Below are 23,552 nucleotides of genomic sequence, written 5' to 3'. Positions count from 1 at the left end.
CACACCCAGACCCAGCAGGGGAAGCCACAAGCTATGGATCACTTATAGCTCCAAACAGGTTGCCCAGGGCCAGTCACAGGCAGTGTCTGACATTTTCCTACAGCAGAGTACCTCGCAAGAAACCCCAGAATCCACACACCCAGTCGCCAGCTTCAGACAACATCAGAGGAGAACCCAGTTACCTTCACAGATGGCAAATCCAAAGGGAAATCTCAGCGGACACCAGATCCTGCTGAGGCAAATTCTGCTTTTTGTGGTCAGGACCTGCACAACAGCTGATATAAACTGTGGTCAGGGTTTGAGTCTCATAGTCAGCCAGCCTGAGAGCTGGCCCAACACTCAATTGGACTAACTAACAGCAGGTAAGATGCAAGTACAGCAGGAGGGCCCACATATGTACACATTATACATTCCTGGAGCACCTAACTCAGGTGATGAGGAAAATTGGGCCACTTGTTCCCACAGGAGAGCTAATACATAAGGCCACTGTACCATGAATAGGAGTCATAACAGATCTACCTAATATATAGAAACAAACACATAGAGGCAGCCCAAAATGGGGAGACAAAGAAACATGCCCTGAATGAAACAATAAGAGAAATCTCCAGGAAAAGAACTAAATAAAATAGAGGCAAGCAATTTATCAGGTATACAGCTGTAAACAATGGTTATAAGGATGCTCAAGGAACCTAATGAGAATGACTACAACATGGAAAAAGGGATGTAAAAACCATAAAACAGAACCACTCAGAAATGAAAAATGCAATATTTGAAATAACGAATGTACTTAAAGTAATAAACAGTAAATTGGATGAAGCAGAGGATTGAATCAGCAATTCCGGTGACAATGTAGCAGAAAACAGTCAATCAGAACAGCAAAAAGAGAAAAAGAATTTAAAAAAATGAGGATACTTTAAGGGACCTTTGGAACAACATGAAACATAACAACATCCACATTATAGGCATACCAGATGAAGAAGAGAGAAAGCAAGGGATCAAGAGCCTATTTGAAGAAATAATGGCAGAAAATTTCCCTAACCTGGTGAAGGAAAAACACACAAGTCCAGAAACTTCAGAGAATCCCAAATAAGATGAATCCAAAGAAGCCCACACCAAGACACATCATAATTAAAACAGCAAGGGTTAAAAACAGAGAGAGAATCTTAAATGTCACAAGAGAAAGCAGTTAGTTATCTACAAGGGAGCTCTCATAAAACTGTCAGCTAATTTCTCAACAGAAACATTTTAGGCCAGAAGGGATTGGCATGAAATATTTAAAGTGATGAAAAGCAAAGACCTACAACCAAGACTACTTTGCCCACCAACAAGGCTGTCATTTAAAATGGAAGGAAAATAAAGAGCTTCCCAGACAAGGAAAAAGCTAAAGGAGTTTCTAACCACCAAACCAGTATTATGAGAAATGTTTAAATGTCTCAAAGAAGAGGAAGAAGAGGAACATAGTAAATAGAATAAAACGGCAAAAAATATGTACATATACCTATTAATAATCATTATAATGTAAATGGATTAAAAGCTCCAATCAGAAGACATAGGGTAGCTTAATGGATAGGAAAACAAAATCCATATATATACTGTCTGTGAGAAACCCTCCTCAGAAAAAAAGATACACAGAGACTAAAAGTGAAGGGATTAAAAAAGATATTCCTATGTAAATGGAAATAAAAAAAACTGGGGTAGCAATACATATATCTGATAAAATAGACTTTAAAACAAAGGCTATAGTAAGAGACAAAAAGATACTGCATAACAATAAAGGGAGAAATTTTTAAAAAATGGATATAACCCTTGTAAACATGTATGCACCTAAGATAAGAGCACCTAAATATTTAAAGCAAGTCTTCCTGGACATAAAGTTTGAGATTGACAGTAACATAGTCATATTAGGGGATTTTTAACAGCTCATTTATGTCAATCGATAGATCTTCCAGACTGAAAATTAACTAGAAAACAGTGGCCTTAAATGACACACTGGATCAGATGGATTTATTTATATCTTCAGACCACTTCAACAGAATATCATTCTTTCCAAGTGAACATGGAACATTTTCTAGGATGGAGCACATGTTGGAAAACAAAAAAAGTATCAATAAATTTAAGGGAATTAAAATCATATCAAGCATCTCCTCTGATCATAATAGTATGAAATTAGAAATAAGTTACAAGATAAAAGACACACAAAGACATGCCAAATAACATGTTTCTAAACAATGAATGGGTTAACAATGAGATTAAGGAAGAACTCAAAAGATACCTTGAAACAAATGAAAATGAGAACACAACAATCCAAAATCTATGGTACTCAGCGAAAGCTGTCCTAAGAGGGAAATTTACAGCATTATAGGCCTACCTCAAGAAACAAGAAAAATCTCAAACAATCTGAATTTATGTTTAAAGGAACTAGAAAAAAACAAAGCTCAAAGTGAGTAAAAGAAAGTAAATAATAAAGATCAGATCAGAAATAAATGAAATAAAGTCTACAAAAACAATACAAAAGATCAATGAAACTAAGAGCTCGTTCTCTGAAAAGATAAGTAAGATTGACAAACCTTTCACCAGACTCATCAAGAAAACAGGAGAGAACTCTAATAAATAAAATCAGAAATGAAGGAGAAATAACAACTGACACCAAAGAAATACAAAGTATTGTAAGAAAATATTATTAACAACTATATGCCAACAAATAGGACAATATGGATGAAATGGAGAAGTTCCTACAAACATACCATCTTTCAAAACAATCAGGAAGAATGAGAGAATCTGAATAGATTGATTATAACTAGTGAAATTGAAGAACTAATCCAAAAAGTCCTAACAAACAGAAGTCTGAAGCAAATGGCTTCACAGGTGAATTTTACCAAACATTCAAAGAAAAACTAACACCTATCCTTCACTATTCCAAAAAATTCAAGAGGAGGGTAGACTCCCTAGCTCATTTTGTGAAGCCAGTATTATTCTAATTCCTAAACCAGATAAAGACACTACAAGAAAGAAAATTATAAGCCAATATCTCTGATGAACATAGATGCTAAAATCCTCAAGAAAATGCCAGCAAACCAAATCCAGCAATATGTTGAAAAGATCATATACCATGATCAAGTTGTATTTTTTGTGGGAATACACATTTGGTACACTATCTACAAATCAGTAAATGTGATACACCACATATACAAAATGAAGGATAAAAATCCCATGATCAAACCAACAGATTCAGAAAAAGCATTTGATAAAATCCAGCACCCATTTATGATAAAAACTCAGAAAAATGGGAAAAGAGCAAACATACCTCAACATAATAAAAGCCATATATCACAAACCCACAGCCAACATCATACTCACTGGGCAAATATTAATAGTGTTTCACTTAAGATCAGGAGCAAGACCAGGATATCCAATTTCACCACTTTCATTTCACAGAACTAGAAGAAATAATCCAAAAATTTATATGGAGCCACAAAAGACCCCAAATAGCCACAGAAATCTTGAGAAAGAAAAACAAATTTGGAGGAAACATACTAACTGATATGAAATTATACTACAAGACAATAGTAATCAAAACAGCATGGTTCTGGCATAAAAACATACATATAGGTCAGTGGAAGAGAATAGAGAGCCCAGAAATTAACCATGCCTTTGCAATCAATATTTGATAAAGGAGGCCAGAACATCATGGGGAAAAGAGATTCTATTAAATATGTAGTGTTGGGAAAATTGGACAGATACATGCAAAAAATGAAACTAGATATAGTTTCTTATACTGCATACAAGAATGCAGTACTGCATTCTACTTCTTATACTGCATACAAAAATGAACTCAAATGGATTAAAGACAAATTGAATGGTTAGACTTGAAACCATAAAAATTCTAGAAGAAAACATAAGTAGTAAAATCTCATACATTTCTCATAGCAGTATTTTTTTCTGATGTATCTCCTCAGGCAAGAGAAACAAAAGTAAAATAAACAAGTGGGACTACATCAAACTGAAAAAAGTTTTTGCACAGAAAAGGAAACCAGCAACAAAATTCAAAGACCACATTTTGAATGTGAGAACATATTCACCAATGATACATCTGATAAAGGGTTAAAATCCAAAATTTATGAAGACCTTATAAAACACAACACTAAAAAGAAACAAACAGTCCAATTAAAAAATGGGCAAAGGACACAAATAGACAGTTCTCCAAAGAGGACATAGACATATGAAAAGTTGTTCAGTGTTACTAATTATCACAGAAATGCAAATTAAAATCACAATGAGATTATCATCTTACCCCTGCCAGAATGGCTGTCATCAGTAAATTAACCATCAAGTGTCAACAAAGATGTTGAGAAAAGCACTGTTGGTGGGAATGCAGATAGGTGCAGCCACTGTGGAAAGCAGTATGGAGTTACCTCAGAAAATTAAAACTAGAACAGCCTTATGACCCAGGGATTCCACTTCTGGGAGTATGTCCAAAGAAACCTGAAACACTGATTCAAAAGTACAATATATATGCACTGCTATGTTCATTGCAGTGCTACTTATGATAGCCACAATTCAGAAGCAGCGCAATTGCCCATCAGTATGTGAGTAGATAAAAAAGCCATGGAACATTTACACAGTGGAATATTACTCAGCTGTTTAAAAAAAAAAAGCATGGATGGACTGGAGATTATTATGCTAAGTGAAATAAGCCAGTCAAAGAAAGACAAGTACCATATGATTTCACTTATATGTGGAATCTTATAAACAAAATAAAACAGACTCATAGATACAGAGAACATTCTGACAACTGTCAAGAGGAAAGAGAGTTTGGGGGGCTCAGTGAAAAATATGAAGGGTTTGGGAAAAAAATTTATAGACACAGACAACGGGAGATAACCAGAGGGAAACAGGGGTAGGGGGAGGTAGAAGAGGGTATGGGAGAACAAATGGTGATGGAAGGAGACGTGACTTGGGGTGGTGAACACACAAAAAACATACAGATGAAGCATACCCCTGAAACCTATATAATTTTATTATCCATGTCACCCTAATAAATTGAGTTTAAAAAGCTACATTTTGAAGAGTAAAACTTAATTCATGTTTTCCCTCTTCTCATGGGCATGATACCTGATTTCAGGGTTATTAGGTAGTATTATGGCTTCAGGACGGTTGTCTGGTCCACGGTTTGTATCTGACTATGCTGTCTCCTTCTGAAATGTACATCTGTTGGTGCTCAGACATAGTACTCCGATACAGTACTTCCAGTCAGCCTCAACACCTCACCCATGCCACTCTGTGAACTCTCTTGGCCCATTTCTGCCTAGATAGTCCTCTCCACTTCATCACATGGGGGGGCAAGGTTTATGATGGCTCTGGAACCTTGACACCTTCCCCAAGTCCCAGTTGGGAAAAGAGGCACATTATCTCTCTGATGTTCTTATATATGCAAGTTTCACTACATTTTCTAAGCCTGGTCCTGGGTAGACAGGGTACCTCAAGGGCTCAAGCCAACTTGTTTTCTCAACTCACTCTCCTTGTTCCCCAGATCAGAGAAAGTTTTTGTTGTTGTTGTTTTTCATTTTCATTTTTGATTTCCTATTCCAATGTAAAATAGGAAGATAAGCTTGGTAAATATTCTCGTAACCTTATAATTAATGTAAGAACATTTGCCTTTAGCGGAAGGAAAGAAATTGAGCAAGGGAAGCTGCCCGGGGAGAGGAAGTCTAAAGTAGAGATCTGCTTAGGGCCAGGGAAGCATTAGAACAGGAAATACTTACTCAATGAAAAGAGAAGACTGAAATTTCTAGACAAGGGAGAGGGAACTTGTTTTACTTAATTGTCTAAAGATGCCTCTGCCTGTACTTGGATTTGACACATATTCTTTTAATTACTTTTAAAAATAATGTGTTGCTTCCTTTCTCTGTCTCCAGTACCCACTGCCCTAGACAGTTTTTCTCATCCTGCATATAAATATCTCACAGTGGTATTTTAAGGTTAGGTTTACCAGGATTCTCACATCAAATCCTAAGGAATGCTCTGAGAAAAATTCATGCTGAACAGGACCCAGATCATCATTTTCAGCCTATAGATTGCCAAGCTGACCTCCATTTCTTTGTTCCCTATCAAGATAATTTAAGATATATTGTACATAAAAGCAAGAGAATCAGGCAATGGTGCTAGAGAACTAACATTTATTGAGGACTGTATGCTGAGCTCTAGGCTGAGGCTCCAGGTGCATGGTTACATTTAATCTTCACAACTTTTAAATCATCTTTCATTTAAGGAAAGAGCCACTTAAAGGTTGAATCTTGCCCAAGGTCACACAGGAATAAGAGTAGTAAAATTCAAGCCTAAATTAATGAACTTCAAAGTAGTCATTTTCTTAAACCTATGTTGCCATCTTAGTAAACTAAGTTAAAACTTCTAATCACAGTCTTAGATGAAATAATATGAGGGGAAGGAGGAAGAAGAGGAAAAGGAGGAGAGAGGAGAGGGGAGGAACCTAGGCTGTTGTAGATCAAAAGCAGTGATAGCTCATATTTCATGAAGCTTTTTGCTAAGGAAACAAACCCACCTAGACCCACAGTTCCTACTAACTAGGGTGCAGTAAGGAGGAAAAGGTGTGAAAGCATGGGTGCACAAGGCAATGACTGTCTAATTGGATAGGATACATAGACTATTATGACAATTTTATAAATGGACTTTCTGGTATCATTTTTTAAAATTCAAGCAGACAGTGGAATTTAAAAAGCATGCACTATTTCATAGCAGTAGTGAAGAATAGCCTGCAATGTGAAGATTCCAGATTACATGCAAACATGTAGAATCTCTGCTTTATAGACCTCTGGAAGACTATCAGCTTCAGAGCTACTTGGACATTCCAAACCTCCCAGAGAATTTGAAACTCAATTTCTGCTCCCCACTGTATTATTTGGAAACTATTAGGGGAACTCATAGAGCATATCAGACACCCTTTTAATTCCTGAAGCCTGAATGAACTTTGAAGAATGACTGTAAATTATTGCAGATATGAAACCAGTGTTTCTTGCTGTGCTTTGTATATGTGAAGGCTGTCCTTCATTTTGTAAGTATAGCAACAAGTTCTATTGCCCTTTGTTTTTGCACAGCTCAGTCTTATCACCTCATGCACTGCTAAATTACTGCTCTACAAGAATTAATTTGTCTTTAATTGATTTACAACGTGTTGACCTGCTCTTTGCTTAGAGGGGTCCTAGCCTCATACATTTGTGGTGACAGAATTTGAATTCCATTGGCCTATTTTCTTGATTCTGCTTTCCATTACTGGAGACCAAGAGGAAAGGGTTTTGCTAAGGCCATGGTGAGAGTCCTGTACTGTCTAATAGAAGAAGGTTAGGGATTGGAGCCACTGGAGATGAGTTTGATAAATATTGCCATTTATAGTTCCGAGATCTTGGGCACATCATTTATATCCTCTGAACTTCAATTTTCTCATCTATAAAATCGACATAATTAATTCTTATGGGGACATGGTGATTGTAAAAATTAAGTGAAATAATATGAGAGGAAGCTTTTTCTAAATTGTGAAGATGTATATAAATGTTATTATCAGGCACACAGGTGAATGACCACATGCAGGAGTGTCTGCATGCTGATGAGGGTGATCAAGAGGATATGTTAGAGACAAAATCATGTCTATTTCTATGACAGTTCTTTCACATGGGTAGTATTCCCCATCATGAGCATATATGCTATACTCACTCAAAAATGAATAATGTAGAGCTCCTTTGGGCTGTGTAGGTTTCCAAGAAGAAAGGAGAAAAAATACAAGAAGCTTTGAAAAGAGACAGAGTAACTTTTCTTGGGTCTGTGTTTGGGGAGGGGTGAGAGTGGGCAAAGGGGGAAAAGGGGGAGAGAAATGAGTTGGGAGGAAGCCTAACTCTCTTAGCAACCTTCCTACCAGGGAGGGAGCTTATTCTATAACAGAGTCTTAAGTTCTCCGTGATTGTGGGCAATTACCAGGTTCCTTTTGGTTACACATGCATATAATTTAAGATTTAGCTGTCCAAAACTGTGAACATTTACATTAAAGCCTACATATGCACTTGGAGCTTCCACGTAAGAATTTTATTTTCTTTCATGTGTATGTATGTTCTTAATTAAATGTTGTCCAAACCAAATTGTTACTTTAGCATTTCAATTATGAGGCAAATTTATTTGCACATACTTAATGCACTGGTTTTATTTATTTTTTTTCCTGTGCCACAATAGGGTTTTTCGTGGGATTCTTTTTTGAGAGGGTTTTTTTTTTTTCCACTTGTTTTTTTAAACAGAAGGAAGCTGTGGTTCGATTTGTTGGCTCTTTGAATAACAAAGCTTTTCTACCTATTCTTTATTTTTTAATTTTTTTCAAATACAGTTGACATTCAATATCATTATTATTTGTAGGTATATAGCATAGTGGTTAGACACTTATGTTAGAGTGATCTCACTGATAAATCTTGCATCAACTTAACACCATGTATAGATATTAAAAGCATTGACCGTATTTTCTAATCTGTACTTTACATCCCTGTGACTATTTTGTAACTGCTAATTTGTGCTTCTTAATCTCTTCACCTTTTTCACTCAGGCCCACAAACCCCTCTCCCATCTGACAACCATCAGTTTGTTCTATCTGTGAGTTTGCTTCTGTCTTGCTTGTTCATTTGTTTTTTAGATGCCACATATGGTATTTATCTTTTTCTGTCCAACCTACTTCACTTATCTCAATATCCTCTAGGTCCATCTTTGTTGTTGCAAATGGATAAAGTGTATTCCACTGCATATTATGTACCCCTTCTTCTTTATCCATTTATCTTTTAATTGGAGCATTTAATCCATTTACATTTAAAGTAATTATTGATAGGTATGTAGTTATTACCATTTTATTAATAGTTTTCTGATTGTTTATGTAGTTCATATTTTTTAATCTCTTGCTATATGTTGACTTTCTGTAGTATTGTATTTAGATTCCTGTCTCTTCATTTTTTGTACATCTCCTTTAGATTTTTGGTTTGTGGTTACCATATGCTTTATATATACAAAACTATGTTTATAAGAGTCTATTTTAAGTTGATGGTCACTTATGTATGAACACATTCTGCAATCACTACCATTTTTACTCACCCCTCCCCACATAAATCACTACCATTTTTATTTATCCCCCCACATTTATGTTGATGTCATTATTTTTACTTCATGTGTGTGTTTATCCCTTAATTTACTGTTGTGATTATATTGATTTTCCTACTTTTGCCTTTCAAGCTTTGTAATAGCTTTAGTGTTGGTTATTTTTGTTATGATTTTTCAGTGAGAACTTTTTTGTGATATTTTCTTATTCATATTTTTTTTCCTTTCTTCATCTTAAAAGAAGACCCTTTAACATTTTTGTAACACTGGTTTCATGGTGATAAACTCCTTTAGCTTTTTCTTATCTGGCAAGCTCTTTATCTTTCCTTCAATTTTAAATGCTAGCTTTGCTGGGTAGAGTAATCTTCATCGTAAGGCCTTGCTTTTCATCACTTTGAATATTCTTTAAAAATCCCTTCTGGCTTGCAAATTTTCTGTTGAGAAATGAACTGACAGTTTTATGGGAGCTCCCTTGCAGGTAACTGCTTTTCTCATGCTACTTGTAAAATTTAGGCCTTTAACCTTTAACATCTTAGTTATGACGTGTCTTTGTGTGGGCCTCATTGGGTCTATCTTGTTTGGGCCTCTTTGAGCTTCCTGGACTTGTCTCTCTATTTCTTTTGCCAGGTTAGGGAAGTATTCAGCTATTATTTCTCCAAATAAGTTTTCAACCCCTTGCTCTCTTCTCTTTTTGGTACTTCTATAATGCGAATGTTCTTAAACTTGATGTTGTCCCAGAGGTCCCTTAAAATGTCCTCATTTTTTAATTCTATTTTCTTTTAGCTGTTCCAATTGACTGCTTTCTGCTACCTTGTCTATCAAATCACCTATTCAGTCCTCTGCTTCATCTCAACTGCTATTGGTTCCATATAACATATTCTTTATTTCAGTTATTGTATTCTTCATTTCTGACTGGTTTTTTTTAATGGTTTCTATCTCCTTTTTTATATCCTCTGTCTTTGTTGAAGTTCTCACTGATATCATCTATGCTTCCCCCAAGTTCATTGAGCATAATTAAAACCAGTGTTTTGAATGCTGCATCTGGTAGATTGCTCTCCTCCATTTTGTTTACTTCTTTTTTTTCTGAAAATTTGTCCTGTTCTTTCATTTGGGGCATGTTTCTTTGTTTCCTCATTTTGACAGCCTCCCTGTGTTTGTTTCTATGTATTAAATAGATCTGCTATTTCTCTTAAGTTTTAGCAGAGTGGTTTTATGTAGTAAGTGTCCTGTGGGGCCCAGTGGTACAATCTCCCTGTACACTTGAACCAGCTGCTCCAGGGGTGTCCCTTATTGGGTGTGCTCTCCTATTGACTGCTGTAGGTATGTCAGTAGATGGGATTGACCCTCATGGTAACTGACTGTGAGGACTGTCCATGGCTACAGAGGACAAGTTGTTGTGCAGGGGCTGACCTCGTAGAGCAGGATTTGCTTTAGTGGGACTCTCTGGTGCCTGCTGAGTTGAGTATATCATTTGTGGTTCTAATTGGGTGGTTCTCTGGTATGGTTGAAGCCACCCCCCAGGTGTGTTGGTTCTGGGGCTGCTTGGGAGAGGCTCTAGGGCAAGCCAAGCTCAGCCATTGCCCATGCCTGGCCCAGATCTGCCTGGTAGGAGCAACAAAGTGATCTTTGGTTGGGAGCTGCTTATGCTGGGCTTGGAGACATCTGGGAGCTGTGAACCAAGGCTGGCAGCCAGTAGTGCTAGTCTTGGGCTGCTTAGAAAGATGTACAGGGCATGCTGAGGCCAGCCTCTGTTTATTTGGGGTGTATGGATCTTTGAGAGATTTTAGGAAAGTGCAGTGTGAGCCCAGGTAGGCAGCTTGTATGGATTAGCCTCAGAAACTTGTTCCTTCCAGGCAGGGTCTCAGAGAATCACCAGAGTGGGACAAGAACTGTGTTAGCCTGGCCAATGTAGACTGACTGAGCGCCCACCCATGCATGCTGACGGTGTAGGGGGAGGACTCAACAAAAGAACAATGGCACCTGCAGGCACTTTAGTCCTTCCAGTTCTTAGCCTGATGTCAGACAATTCAGTTCCTCCCCATATGTCCCTGCTGTCCGTTTGCTGGAGCTTAGTGCAAGTGTTTGTGAGTGAGTGAGTCTGTGTGTGGACCCTTTAAAAGGATGCCTGGGTCTCCAGAAGCCCTCTGTCTCATCTAAACAGGATCCCTGTTGATTTTCACAGCCGGTTGTTGTGGGGACTCCTCTTCCTGGCTCTGGTGGTCTGGGCTGGGGAGTCATATGGGGCTGGAACCGCTCACTCCTCTGGGAGACCTCTACAGCGAGACATCCTTCCCTATTCTTAACCACTACACATGAGTGTGGGACAATCCCTTTTTGTGTCTCCACCCCTCCTGTTAGTCTCATATATCTTTATATAAGCTTCTTATATCTTTATTTATAGAAGTTTTGTTCAGCCAGTTTTCAGGTGGTGTTTTGGGATAGTTGTTCTATAATTGAGTTATAATTTTGAGTGGTCATGGGAGGAGATGAGCACAGCATTTACCTTCTTTGTCATCTTGACCAGAAGTTTGTACCCCCTCTTTTTAAAAATATGACCTGAAATCTGTTTCTTTGTCTTTAAAAAAATGTTTCAAGTCTAATCTTGTCTTTATATAGTAATAATGGGTATTACATAATAGGACATAGAATAAAATATCTAGACAAGATTAAGTGCATAATTGTATCTGTTATACTTAGAACTGCCAAGTTGGTAGTATTTGATGATGATTTTGTTGTGATCAGATGAAGTGAATCTGAGGAAACTGTACAGTAGGTTGCATGTTGAATTGGCTGCCCAATATTGAAAGCGTCTCATATCATGGACCAGAGGCCTTTCAGAAAAGGCTAATGTAGGTTGTTAACATTATTTCCAAAAGAGAATATCCATATAATCACAGACATACAGTGACAGGACTGAGAGGAACTTGTCACACAAATTTAAATATACCACAATTTTCGTAACCTTGTTTTGACATATCTATGGTTTTTTAAAATAAAATATAGGGAACTGAAAGAAAAAAATTGGTATCGCGTGCTTCTCCCTTCCTCCAAGGGGTCTGGATCTGAGTTACATAGCAACAGCCATGTAACAAACATATAGCAATATTTGAGGAAAGGAGCACATGATCATGTTTCCAGGGCAGTTTTAAGAGCTAAATTATGAGAGAATGCTGAGGTTCTGTGTGGGAGAGAAATATCATGTTTGACTTTACGTCATACCTTGCCTTTTTAAAATGAGCAAAACTTGTGCTTGTTCAGTGACAAGCAATATTGAAAGACAGAGTGGTTTCCTGCTACGTCTTTCTTGGAGCAAGAATTGCCATTTTACCTTCAAAAGGCTACATCATTTGTGTATCCTGCCCCGTGCACTGATGCATGGGTATTCAGCTTTTGCACATGTTCCTTGTAACTATCAAGAAAAATTTCCTTAACAGTTCAAAATCAAAACAAAATGATGATCCCTTCTTTAGATTTAGAGAAGAGGAAGTAATGGTGTGTTTTACAAAAGAAGGCATACCCTGCAATGTTCATTGCTTAATATTTCTTTGTGAAGCTTCCTACTTTGGCTTTATCTTTTAGCTCCAAGGTGAAGTTTGAATAACAAAGGAATTCAGTATTCTTCTCTAATAGGACTGAATCTTTACTTACCTTCCTTTCTCCTTCACTGAGCTACTGCTGTTCTGTGTCAAAGCTCAATACATGTCCTCTTCCTTATAGAAAGCCTCATAAAACCATGTCTGCTCTTCTTTGGACTCCTACAGCATAGACGGTACTGCCTTTGCTTGGACCCTCATCCTCTAATCTTTCAATAATGGCAGTTTCACTGCAGAACTTGCTATGTTAATGGTGCCCACTGGGAGTGTGCAGTACATGCAACCCTTCTTCTGTGGTCCGGGCTTTTATAGTACCTATTTCAGTTATATATGTATTTACACATATCTTTGTGATTTTTTTTTTTTTTTATAAATTTCTGCCTTGCCCACCAGTCTGTGAGCCCCTTTGAGGTCAGGGACCTTGTCTGGTTTTGCTCACCACTGAATCTATCTCCTACTCCACAGCACAATGGCTGGCGCATAGCCTCTATATTGTCTCTTTGCCTCCAAGTTAACATCCTTCCCAAATTATTATTCTCACTGTCACCCATGTCTTTACGAACTCAGCTAACTCCTTTCTTAAAAAAAAAAATGCAGTTGCTTCCAATACCTATAGATTAAAATCTAAATTCCACGCTACAAGATGCTTTTTAAGCTTTGTCTACCTCCTGAGAATGTTGCCTTTTATTTAGGCTTATTTTACATTATCTTGTTTGATAAAGAGCTTGTTATTTTCCTACCTTGTTTCCTCTTTAGACTGTAAAACGCTTGCATCTTTGTAAATCCTTGGTTCTCATAAAATTAAATTAATAATTGTTTAATTGGCTTATAATGGAGTAAAAAACCTCTAGAAGTACTATGTTTGATAGCTATATAGTTCTTCCTATACCATAAATTTAAGATGTTTTATAAATATTCTTTTTTTATATCACTGTAGACTGAGAATATATTTTATTCCATTGTTTCATTTATAGTTATCAATCATATTGCCTGCAGCATGATAATATTAATACAATGGGCTTTGACATCCTATGGATATTTGTTGTACCTGTTAAACTTAATATCTCATTAAGCCATTTCCATCTTATTATTTAATTGGATTAGTGTTTTAGATTTTAATCCACATGAGGCTCATATATTTGCCTCTATTGTATTTTCTTACCTTCCTGTTCACTCTCCCTTTCTATGAGTTAAAGTTTGTCTGATGATGTCTATCAGAACTCTGTCATAGTGGCTTTTAGTTTCTTCCCTATGTAAAATAAAAGTGTTGTATGCTTTAAAATATGTAGAATATTTTCAAGATAATAGAAAATGAAAACTTCAGTAGAATGAGGATTTTACAAATTCAACGTAATACCTGTCTTTTGTGGCCTAGGTAAGTCGAATTATATTTAACTGTGCAGTGCTTTAAGAAGGTTGCCTTAATTTAAGTTTTCAAAGTTAATGCTATCTTGATTATAAAGATTTCACAAGCCTTTTAAAAATATTTTTAAATAAATAGATGAACTATATTTTGCAAAACTGAAATAGCAGAAAACTGGAAACACCCCCTGTGTTTATAAATTGGGAGTTGTTTGAATAACTTGTGGTGCATCTATGCAAAGGAGTACTATACAGTTGTGAAAAATAATGAGGACTACCTCTGTATATTATTATAGACTTCTTCAGGATATCTTATTATCTCTATGTACCTAAGTTTTGCTTCAAAATAATAAAGAGAATAGAGAGGAGTAGAAAGGTTTAGATAAAACGAAATTGCTTATGTTGAAGTTGGTTGATGTGTACTTGAGGATTCATTATATTATTCTGCAGCTTTTGTTTATATTTTAAATATTTCTTAAAGTAAAAGCTAAAAATAACAAGTATGGTCTAACATTCTGAAGGAAATATTTTTCTGGGGTAGTCATTAATATTTGACATCCATGAAATGGTTGAGCATACAAATTTTAGCATATTAGACACACAAAAGAAATCTAGATATATAACCAAACCATTTCTTCTCCCTGGAGATTTAAACAATAAACTATGATTACTCGCCAAATGTAAAGTGCTGTGATGCCTTAATAATAATAGGTTTAAAAAAAAACCCTGCTTTATGGCATTGAAAAATACATGTGTGTTAAAGGAGGGAAAGTCCAAATGGTATCAATGTTTACTATTATCACATTAAGACAACCTGACATTCAGTGCCTCCTGATAGAAGTACATGCTACCACCTATGATGTATTTTTGTAGTGGGAGGAGGAAAACAAATGCATGTGTAATTTGTAGCTATGGAAAATATTAGAGATAGAGAGTGGAAACTAGTAGTTCAGAGGATCACATTTAATTTGCATATGAGTGATTTTTCAATCAGTGTGTCACTAGAATTTTCAAAACATGCAATACCTGACTATTTAGTCTGGGGCACTAACCTCTTTTCCCTTAGGATGACAATAACCAACACAACAATAACCATTCAGTGTGAATAAGTCAAAATTATACCTACTTTTGTTAGACCAGCAAAAAATATATTTTTTGATGTGCCACAGAATTTTAATAATCAGTTTATGTGTGCGATGAAATGAAAAAGGTTGAAAATTGTTGGCATATGTTCTTTATGAAGCAGGAAAATTAGTAACTGTTATTCCCATTTTAGACAGGAAGAAAGAGACTTAATAAATGGTATGCCTTTGGCCACTTGACTAATAAATTCAGGAACCAGAGCCTATCAGGCCTTCTGGATTCATATTATAGGATATGCTTTCCATATTGAAAGAACAAGGATACCTATGATCAAGGAGCAGCTAATCTGATAAAGTAGACATGAGAGATGATACATGTTCAACAGAAGATCCAGACCTTAAAATTATGACATTTGGTCAAATATATAATGACCAGTGGAGACTAGACTTTGGATGGTGAGCACTTGATGCAATATACAGATGATGTATTATAGTATTGTACACTTGACACTTACATAATGTTATTAACCAATATCTGCCCAACAAATTTAATTTTTAAAGAATAAAACAAGTTCTGACAGTTGGAGTTATCTTCTTTGGTAAGAAAAGATTGCAGATGTACTCTTCTGTTGCAAGTAGATTCATATATTTCAGAAATGAAAAGAACAAATGATTAAATTGACATTCTTGTATGTGATGGAGGCTCTTAACTGCTCTCTTTTGGAAGGGCAGCCATACCAATGCCACCAAAATGGGCCAATAAAGACCTTGCAGGCCAAGACAGAGGCCCTTTTGAAACTTCTCTGGGTCCACTTGAATAATGAGCAAATCAATGGCCATTTAACAGGGCTGGCTTCACATACACATGACCTGTGCAGTCATATATGGACCTGCCCTCAGAAGGGTCTTGCATTTAGTTTAATGTTGTGGTGTCACCATCTTGATATTTTTAATAATTTTATTTTTGAGCTTATGCTTTGTAAGTGAAGCCTGATAGGACAACTGAACATATACATGAGTGCAGAGATAGGCCAAGTGACAGTGCACACAAGCACAGGCCTGAGCTGTGGCCATAGCAGGCAGTGTGGGTATTGAGTGATTAGCCTGGTGGCCTGGTGTGCAGGTGCATGTCTTGGGCAGTATGAGGCACCCAGGTCATTAGTTTTATTCCCCCAAAAAGTTTGAATTAACATTGTGTTATATTTTAAGTATAAAGGTTTATTTATTTATTCAATAAATAATAATTGAGTGCTTATTACAATGCTTAGTAAACAAAATTAGGTTTTTTCCCTCATGGAACTTACGTTCTAGTTGTATGTATTTTTTTCCAATTAATGCAACAATATCTACTTTTTTAAAATTAGAATTATTGATTTGAGTGTAACAATGGAGAGCACCTTTATAACAAAACAAGCTTTTATAATAAAATGATTATAGCTAACTTTCCTGACCTATATATCTTTTGGAGAAAAACATAAACCAGTTGGGTTTTCCTTGCTTTTATTATTTTCCATTAATTTTCCTTTATAAGTGAAGATATCCTTAAATAGCTTAAATTGAATGATTTTATTTTAGAATTGTGAAAAATGGAAGACAGTACCACAGACACAGAACAAGAAGAAGAAGAAGAGAAGGATGAAAAGGATCAAGAAGATCCCAGTTACGCCACAGCGCCCACAATTAACATCCAAGATGAGCGTTTTGTTGATTTATCTACAACTCCAGCATTCATTTGTCTGCATGAGGTATATTTATTTCTCTTTATATATTACTATAGTAAGACTTGAATCCTTTACCTAAAAATTCAGATGAAGCTATTATCATTATCAAAATAATATATTACATATAACCTGTAGGCAATATGTACAGTTAGAAGCGCTTTAATATAAAAGTTTCTACGTTCTCTTCTAAGACCTTATCATGTAATCCTGTACTAAAGCAGCAGTGTAGGTTCTGATACTTTTTATAGCATAATAAATATTTGCACATATGCAGTCAGTTAAGTACATTCCATAAGTTGGTAAATGAAGTAAAGGAGATTTATTTTGTTATTGAATATACTACATTTACTTCCTTAAAATGAAGATGAAACACATTGTCTTATAATGCTAAAAAGATTTTATGTTTACCTAACTAAATGTAGTTACTGTAACAGAACAATTGAAACCTGCTGGTTCCTTCAGCAGAGAAGCAAAAAGAGGAATATGACATATATATTCTCATTGCCTGATTTTTTTAAAAAGGAGATGAACATTTAGGAAATACTCATATAGGAGGATTTTTAAAAAGGTATTAGCTGAGTATATATGCAACTGTTACTGTGTTATGCTTGAGAGCTGTAATTTAGGATATGGTTTTGAGGAAATTTGAATTTTGGACTATTAATTTTATGTGAATATAACTGAATAAAACATTTAAAAATTTAATAAAGCATCAAAATAAAAATAAGCTAAAAAAGTCATAAAGCAAAAATATATTAAAAACCAAGAAGCAGAATTATATTTGCCCTCCACATATTTTGTTGGTGTAGAACCTTAAACAATTACCATAACAACTGTTGAGTATACACACACACACACACACACACACACACACACACACACACACAAGGGGGGGACACACAAAAAAATGGAAATTATTTATACAAAATTGTGTATTTATTCTCACATGCTTGAACTTTAGTCACCCTCAAAGTACTCTCCATTTGATGCAATACACTTATGGAGATGTTTTTTCCACTGCTCAAAACAGTTTTTGAACTTGTCAATTTTGATGCGTTTTAGTGCTTCTGCCATTTTTTGTTTCACCTCTTACACATCAGCAAAACATTTCCCTTTGAGAACTTTTTTCATGGGGTAGAAGGAGTTGCTTGAGGTGAGATCAGGTGAATAGAGAGGGTGGGGCATGGGGGTAATGCCATTTTTTGGTCAAAAACTGCTGAACACTCAGCCTGGAGAAGCCGGGTGCACTTGTAAGTCACTCATTGTGAAATGGGCAAATATGTTCAAAGAGTCTTCAAAAAACTGAAGTTGAAGCAACCTCTCATAACAACGTGAGCTGGTACACTGATACAGATGGGTTGCTAGAACACTCACCTAGTTGGGGAAGCCTGTACTACAGTGCACCTGCCCTCCAGAAGATGATTCTGGGGTTTTTTGGGTCCCCCCTCCATATATATATTTGTTTATATATTTATATAGGTAATATATAATATATAATGTACGTAATATGTATATAATATCAGGAGTACATGATGTCGATGTGTTGTTAACTTAGATCACTTGGTTAAGTTGAGGACTTCTATGTTTCTACCCTGTCAAGTTATTTTCTGTTTAACATTAATAAGTACCTGTGGGGAGATACTCTGAGACTATTTATGTGTTCTATTACTCCTAAAAATTTTACTTATTAGTTTTACGTCGTTTGATTATTCTCCTCCAAATCAATTCTTATTATTACGGTGGCCAAATAGTTATTTTCTAATTTCATCATTGCTTCTACATGTATTAGTTGGCTTCCTATTACAAGGAAGTACTTTCTCTTAGGTCGCTGTCATCTATCTATTTATCTAATCTATCTTTGTGGACTATGAGTTCTTATTCTATTTAATGAGTTACAATCCATCACTGTCATTACTCATTTTGATACTCTATTGCCCCAGATTTGCACTTCTTTACTTTATGTCATGAGAATATGTTCCAGGCTCATCTTGCATCTTCTTTTCTCCAGCCCTGGAATCATTTCTCAAAGGATCCCTTGTTCCTTTCAGTGGAGAATGATATTTGAAAACTAAGATCTTAATAGTGGGAATATTCATTGCCACTAGTTTGTCATTGCTTCTAAGTACTCTCAGCAGACAGAGCTATTAAAGAGAAAAATGATTCTATTTATTCACACAAATTTATATCTATTTCTATATCAATCTTTATATCTTTAAAACCATGAGTTCATATCTGTAGTCTTAATACTTTTTAAGTGAGCAGGGTTATCTGTTTCTGCTAAAAGTCATCACATGTCCAGCTTTGTAATAGGATTTCTATTTTTACACCACTACCCTTAATAATTCTATTAAATAAAAAATAAGGCTAAACTGGAGTTTATGTCTACCAAAGATTATGCTAACAATAAAAAATACAGTATAGTTTTTTTAAGCCACAAATTGAGAAGCATGAAAGGTATGTATTGTAAAGTCAAAGGATAACTTAGGCTGTCTCCTGCATATTGATCTTCAATGTAACTATTTAATATTTCAAGATTCTCTCAATACACATGTATGCACAAATTATGGTTATTAATTCTTAGGTCTGACCAGCCCCTGATGAAGTGGATACTTTATATTTATAGCATCAAAGAACGGTCTGACTTACCCATTTGAGTAGTGTAAAATTACATTGATAATTACAATCAGTAATTTTATTGTATGTGAACTGTTCCTTAAGCCAGAAAAATCTGTACAGAATGAATTATTGGCTTCAAAAAACTTTTATTTTCATAATAAATAACACTGAGATTGTTCCTATTGGCACCTATAACTTTATTTTCTAATTCTTTTAACATTCCTATAAGATTCTTGAATCTTACAAAAAATTTAAGCCTAGTTTGTACAAGCTATCCCCCTCCAGTTGTATAAACAGAAGCTGTGTCTGCAGAATAGCAAGAGTTCAGATGGCAACTGAAAGAAAACAGTGAGAATCCACTTCCAAGGGTCCAGATGCTTGGCATCACATTGAAAGAATCAGAAGTTGAATATGGCATTTATTGTTATTAATGTTAGTCGCATAATTGACCCAGAACTACTGAATTGCAAAACGTGGATATTTGCTGTCATCTGATATTGCCTACAGAATGTGTTTAGTATGGCATTCATGGCACTCTGCAGTTTGTGCCCAGTATATTTTTGCAGTCTAGCAATTCACTTAGACCCTCATGATCTTCTGTTTATGTTGCTCCCTTAGCAATTCTCTCATACTCAAGATACCTAGGAAACTGGCACATATTCGCGAAGCATCATGCAAGGTCATGGATATCCATAAATCCTCCTACTTTCATCACCTCTTGAAAGACTGTGCCATTCAAACTAAAAAATCAATTAAATACTTAGACGCCACACTTTGTAAACCCTGCATCTGTTCTTACTCTTTTAGAGTCTGGCTCAGTTCCCAAGTCTTTGGAGAAATTTTGCATGAGGAGTTAGCTCACAGTGGTTTCTCCAGCCTCGCAACTGTTACAGCATTTATAGACTGTACCTGTCACTTGGTACTAAGGTCATTAACAAATATGCATTGAATGTCATCCCATCATAAAATATTTCTCATAGAAAATTTGGAATTCTCCACTGACATTATGACACTATACAGCAAGATCTAAAACTAAGGAGGAACTACATGGTGTTAATTAACGCTTTGGGATGAATATTCAAGGTAATGCTTGGGAACTAAGCTGCATAGATGCCATCAGCAAACTGTGGGTTAATGCTGGACATCTGATTCCCAACTCTGCTATTGCTTGCCGAACCATGAGGCCTGATACTCCACAGACTTTTCTTGTCCCATTGGAAATTTGATGCTGTTCTATTTTATTTTTATTTTAAAAATTTACAGTATTTATATATATATAGAGTAAGGCTCACAAATATTCAGTGTACAGCTTGGTGAAGTTTTACATATGGCTGTAACCAACATGTTCAGAACTGAATTCATCATTCTTCTCTCAATCCTAATTCTCCTCCTGTGTCATCTTAATCAGTTTGAGAGTTAAATATCTCTTTTAAATATATCTTGAATTTATCTGTGGGATGAGATATTTGGAAAAAGCTTTTTGGAGGCAGTAAGACATGAGAAGGGATAGTTCATTCATATCCATGGTGTCCACAGAGAACCTACTTTTTATCCTTAAGCTCTGCCTACACCCACACATGAACATACTTGGAATAGCTTCACCTGGATGACCCCCAAGATACTAAACATGCTAAGAACTAAACTCATTAGTCTCCTCCCAACCCGAATTCTCCTCCTGCTTTGTCAGTTGGTTATCTCTTAGATATCTATTAAATTTGTCTCCTTTCCATTCCCACCATATCACCAATTGCAATGGCATTTCAGTGATTGAGATAAGATATGAGGAGAGATGGAAACAGGGTTGGCAATAGAAAAAAGTATCAAATACACATAGGGGAATTATTGTGGAAGTATAAAATGTTGGATTTAGTATCTGAATTAATGGAGATGAGGGAAGATGAAAGAGTCTAAATTGATGCTTAGATTTCTGATTTCACTAAGTGGTTGAATCATGGTACTATAAGTGACAGAGAATTCAGAAGAATCAACAGGTCTGAGGGAAATGTTTATTATGTGGATCTTGCCTTTACCAGGGAAGTCCCTGGGCTGAAGATATAGTCATAACAGGTTCTTGATACTATCCAGATTGCTTTCTGAAAAGATTGCATATTGTTTTTTATGCATATTGCACAGTCTACCACTGTGTATTTATTGAAAAATGTTGCCGTCCTTTACTAATTCCCTACTTTTAAAATTATCTTTTTTTACTGGGATGTTCACATGTTCAAAATATACTTTCTTATTTTTTATACATTTTGTTCTTTTAAGGCTAATAACAAACTAAATACCCTTGGGTAATTTTCAATAAAATTTTAGATTAATTACTGAAAATACTGATTTTCTGATGCTATTAAGGCTTTCTGTATTTGCTAAGTTAGACCTTCTATAGAGTTACTGATAAGTTTCTCGAGATAACCCACAGTGAAATTTAAAATGTTTTTCAAATAATTAAAAAGTTTTCTATTTCTGTCATACATTAATTAATTAATCAAGTAACTGGTAGCAAAGATGAAAATATAAGATCCCCGTCTTTAATGAGCTTACAGTCAATGTAGTTTCCAGTATGTAATTTAATTTTCACAATTATTCTGTGGGGTGGGCCATAGCAGGCACACTGGTGTGCCACAAGAATTTTTAAAACATGCAATACCTGACTATTTAGTCAGGGGCACTGACCCCTTTTCCCTTAGGTTGTCATATAAAAAAATGACAACAGCCAACACAACAGGCATCTGGTATGAATGAACCAAAATTATACCTATAGGCAAAAAAATATACTTTTTGGTGTACTGCAGAATTTTAATAATTAGTTTATGTGTGCCATGAGATGAAAAAAGTTGAAAATCGCTACCATAAGTGAGAGAGATTTAAAATTGTGATTATTTTCATCTTAAAGCTTCTGAAAGACTGAGATTTACCGTAGGTTGCCCAGCTGCACACATGCAGAGACAGGTTTGGAACTCAGTCTCCTGTTTTTTATCTTAGCACTTATTTCACCCAACATTATTCACTTGACAGTCACACATCTAAACACTGCTATTTTAGGATTTTACAAATTTACATTTTTAAGTAAACTGTATACTAAAAGAAAAAATAATAGTAACAATTTAATGCTTTATTTAAACATTTCTCCTTAATCTCCCAGTCCTTCTCTTAGTTTTCACACCTTATTAATAGCTTTACTTAGAGCATATGCATTAACAATAACTACATTTCTTTTTAAAATCTTTCTGCAATCTTGCTATTGTTGGCATGTTTCTATTTTTCCTTCATACCTCCAGGTAGCCTTGCAAGAATCTTGTTTAACTATCAAGAAACTTTAAACAGGCAGATAATTTATTAAGCAATACAGATAGGTTTCATTTTCTCATAAAGATTTTTTGTTTTGGTTTTTAACTCTGACAGGTGGAAATATAAAATTTTTTCCAGTATGGAAGAAACCCATGGAACACGCCTGGAATGCACTTAAACATCTGTAATATTGGCATGCTTCATATCTATTTACAAAGATTAAAGATTTATATTAGAATTCTAAGAATACAGCCATATTCCACTTTGCAAAGTAGATTAATACCCCTAAATTCAATCAATAAAATTATACATTGCAAAAGAGTTCAGGGTAAGAGAAAAGAAGGGCTCATGTTAGGGTATCCTCACACTTGGTGCATTCAAAATTTTTTTAAAAAAGAGAAAAACATGAAGATTGAGTTTGGCCAGGAATCCGGGATATTGTCAGAAAAACTCTGCTATCTGATCAGGCTATACTCAGTAGCAAGTGGGAGTCAGAAGAGTGTTGAAAATCAGGGACAGAGAAGAATTGACAGTCGCCTGTATGTTTCTTTGTATGTTGTAAGTTTCTCTCTCTCTCTCTCTCTCTCTCCCCTCTCTCTCTCCACCCCCAACTCTGTCCCTCCCTCCACCCCGAGACCTCACTCTGTGCTCCCAGGCATGCCTTGTATGCTCTAGGGCCTGTAAGTAATATACCTTTTTTTCAAAGTTTTCCCATGGTGAATGCTGAAGGGCTTCTTGTAATCATAATAAGA

General features: G+C 35.7%; 1 protein-coding gene across 1 annotated transcript in view; it reads left to right on the top strand.

The window, feature by feature from the left end:
* Positions 1–16,758: 16,758 nt before the first annotated feature.
* CCDC146 (coiled-coil domain containing 146) overlaps positions 16,759–23,552 on the top strand; it is a 127,527-nt gene continuing 120,733 nt past the window's right edge. Inside the window, exon 1 of the mRNA XM_054563875.1 lies at positions 16,759–16,917. Within this exon, the coding sequence (XP_054419850.1) occupies positions 16,759–16,917 (159 nt within the window). The remainder of the gene's footprint in view (positions 16,918–23,552) is intronic.

Source organism: Pteronotus mesoamericanus, unplaced genomic scaffold (assembly GCF_021234165.1).
Source record: "Pteronotus mesoamericanus isolate MK-2021 breed Mesoamerican mustached bat unplaced genomic scaffold, CSHL_Meso_final scaffold_85, whole genome shotgun sequence".
In the NCBI taxonomy this organism is placed as follows: Eukaryota; Metazoa; Chordata; class Mammalia; order Chiroptera; family Mormoopidae; genus Pteronotus; species Pteronotus mesoamericanus.
The sequence above is the reverse complement of the archived record's forward strand: the minus strand, read 5'-3'. Positions and strand labels throughout refer to the sequence as shown.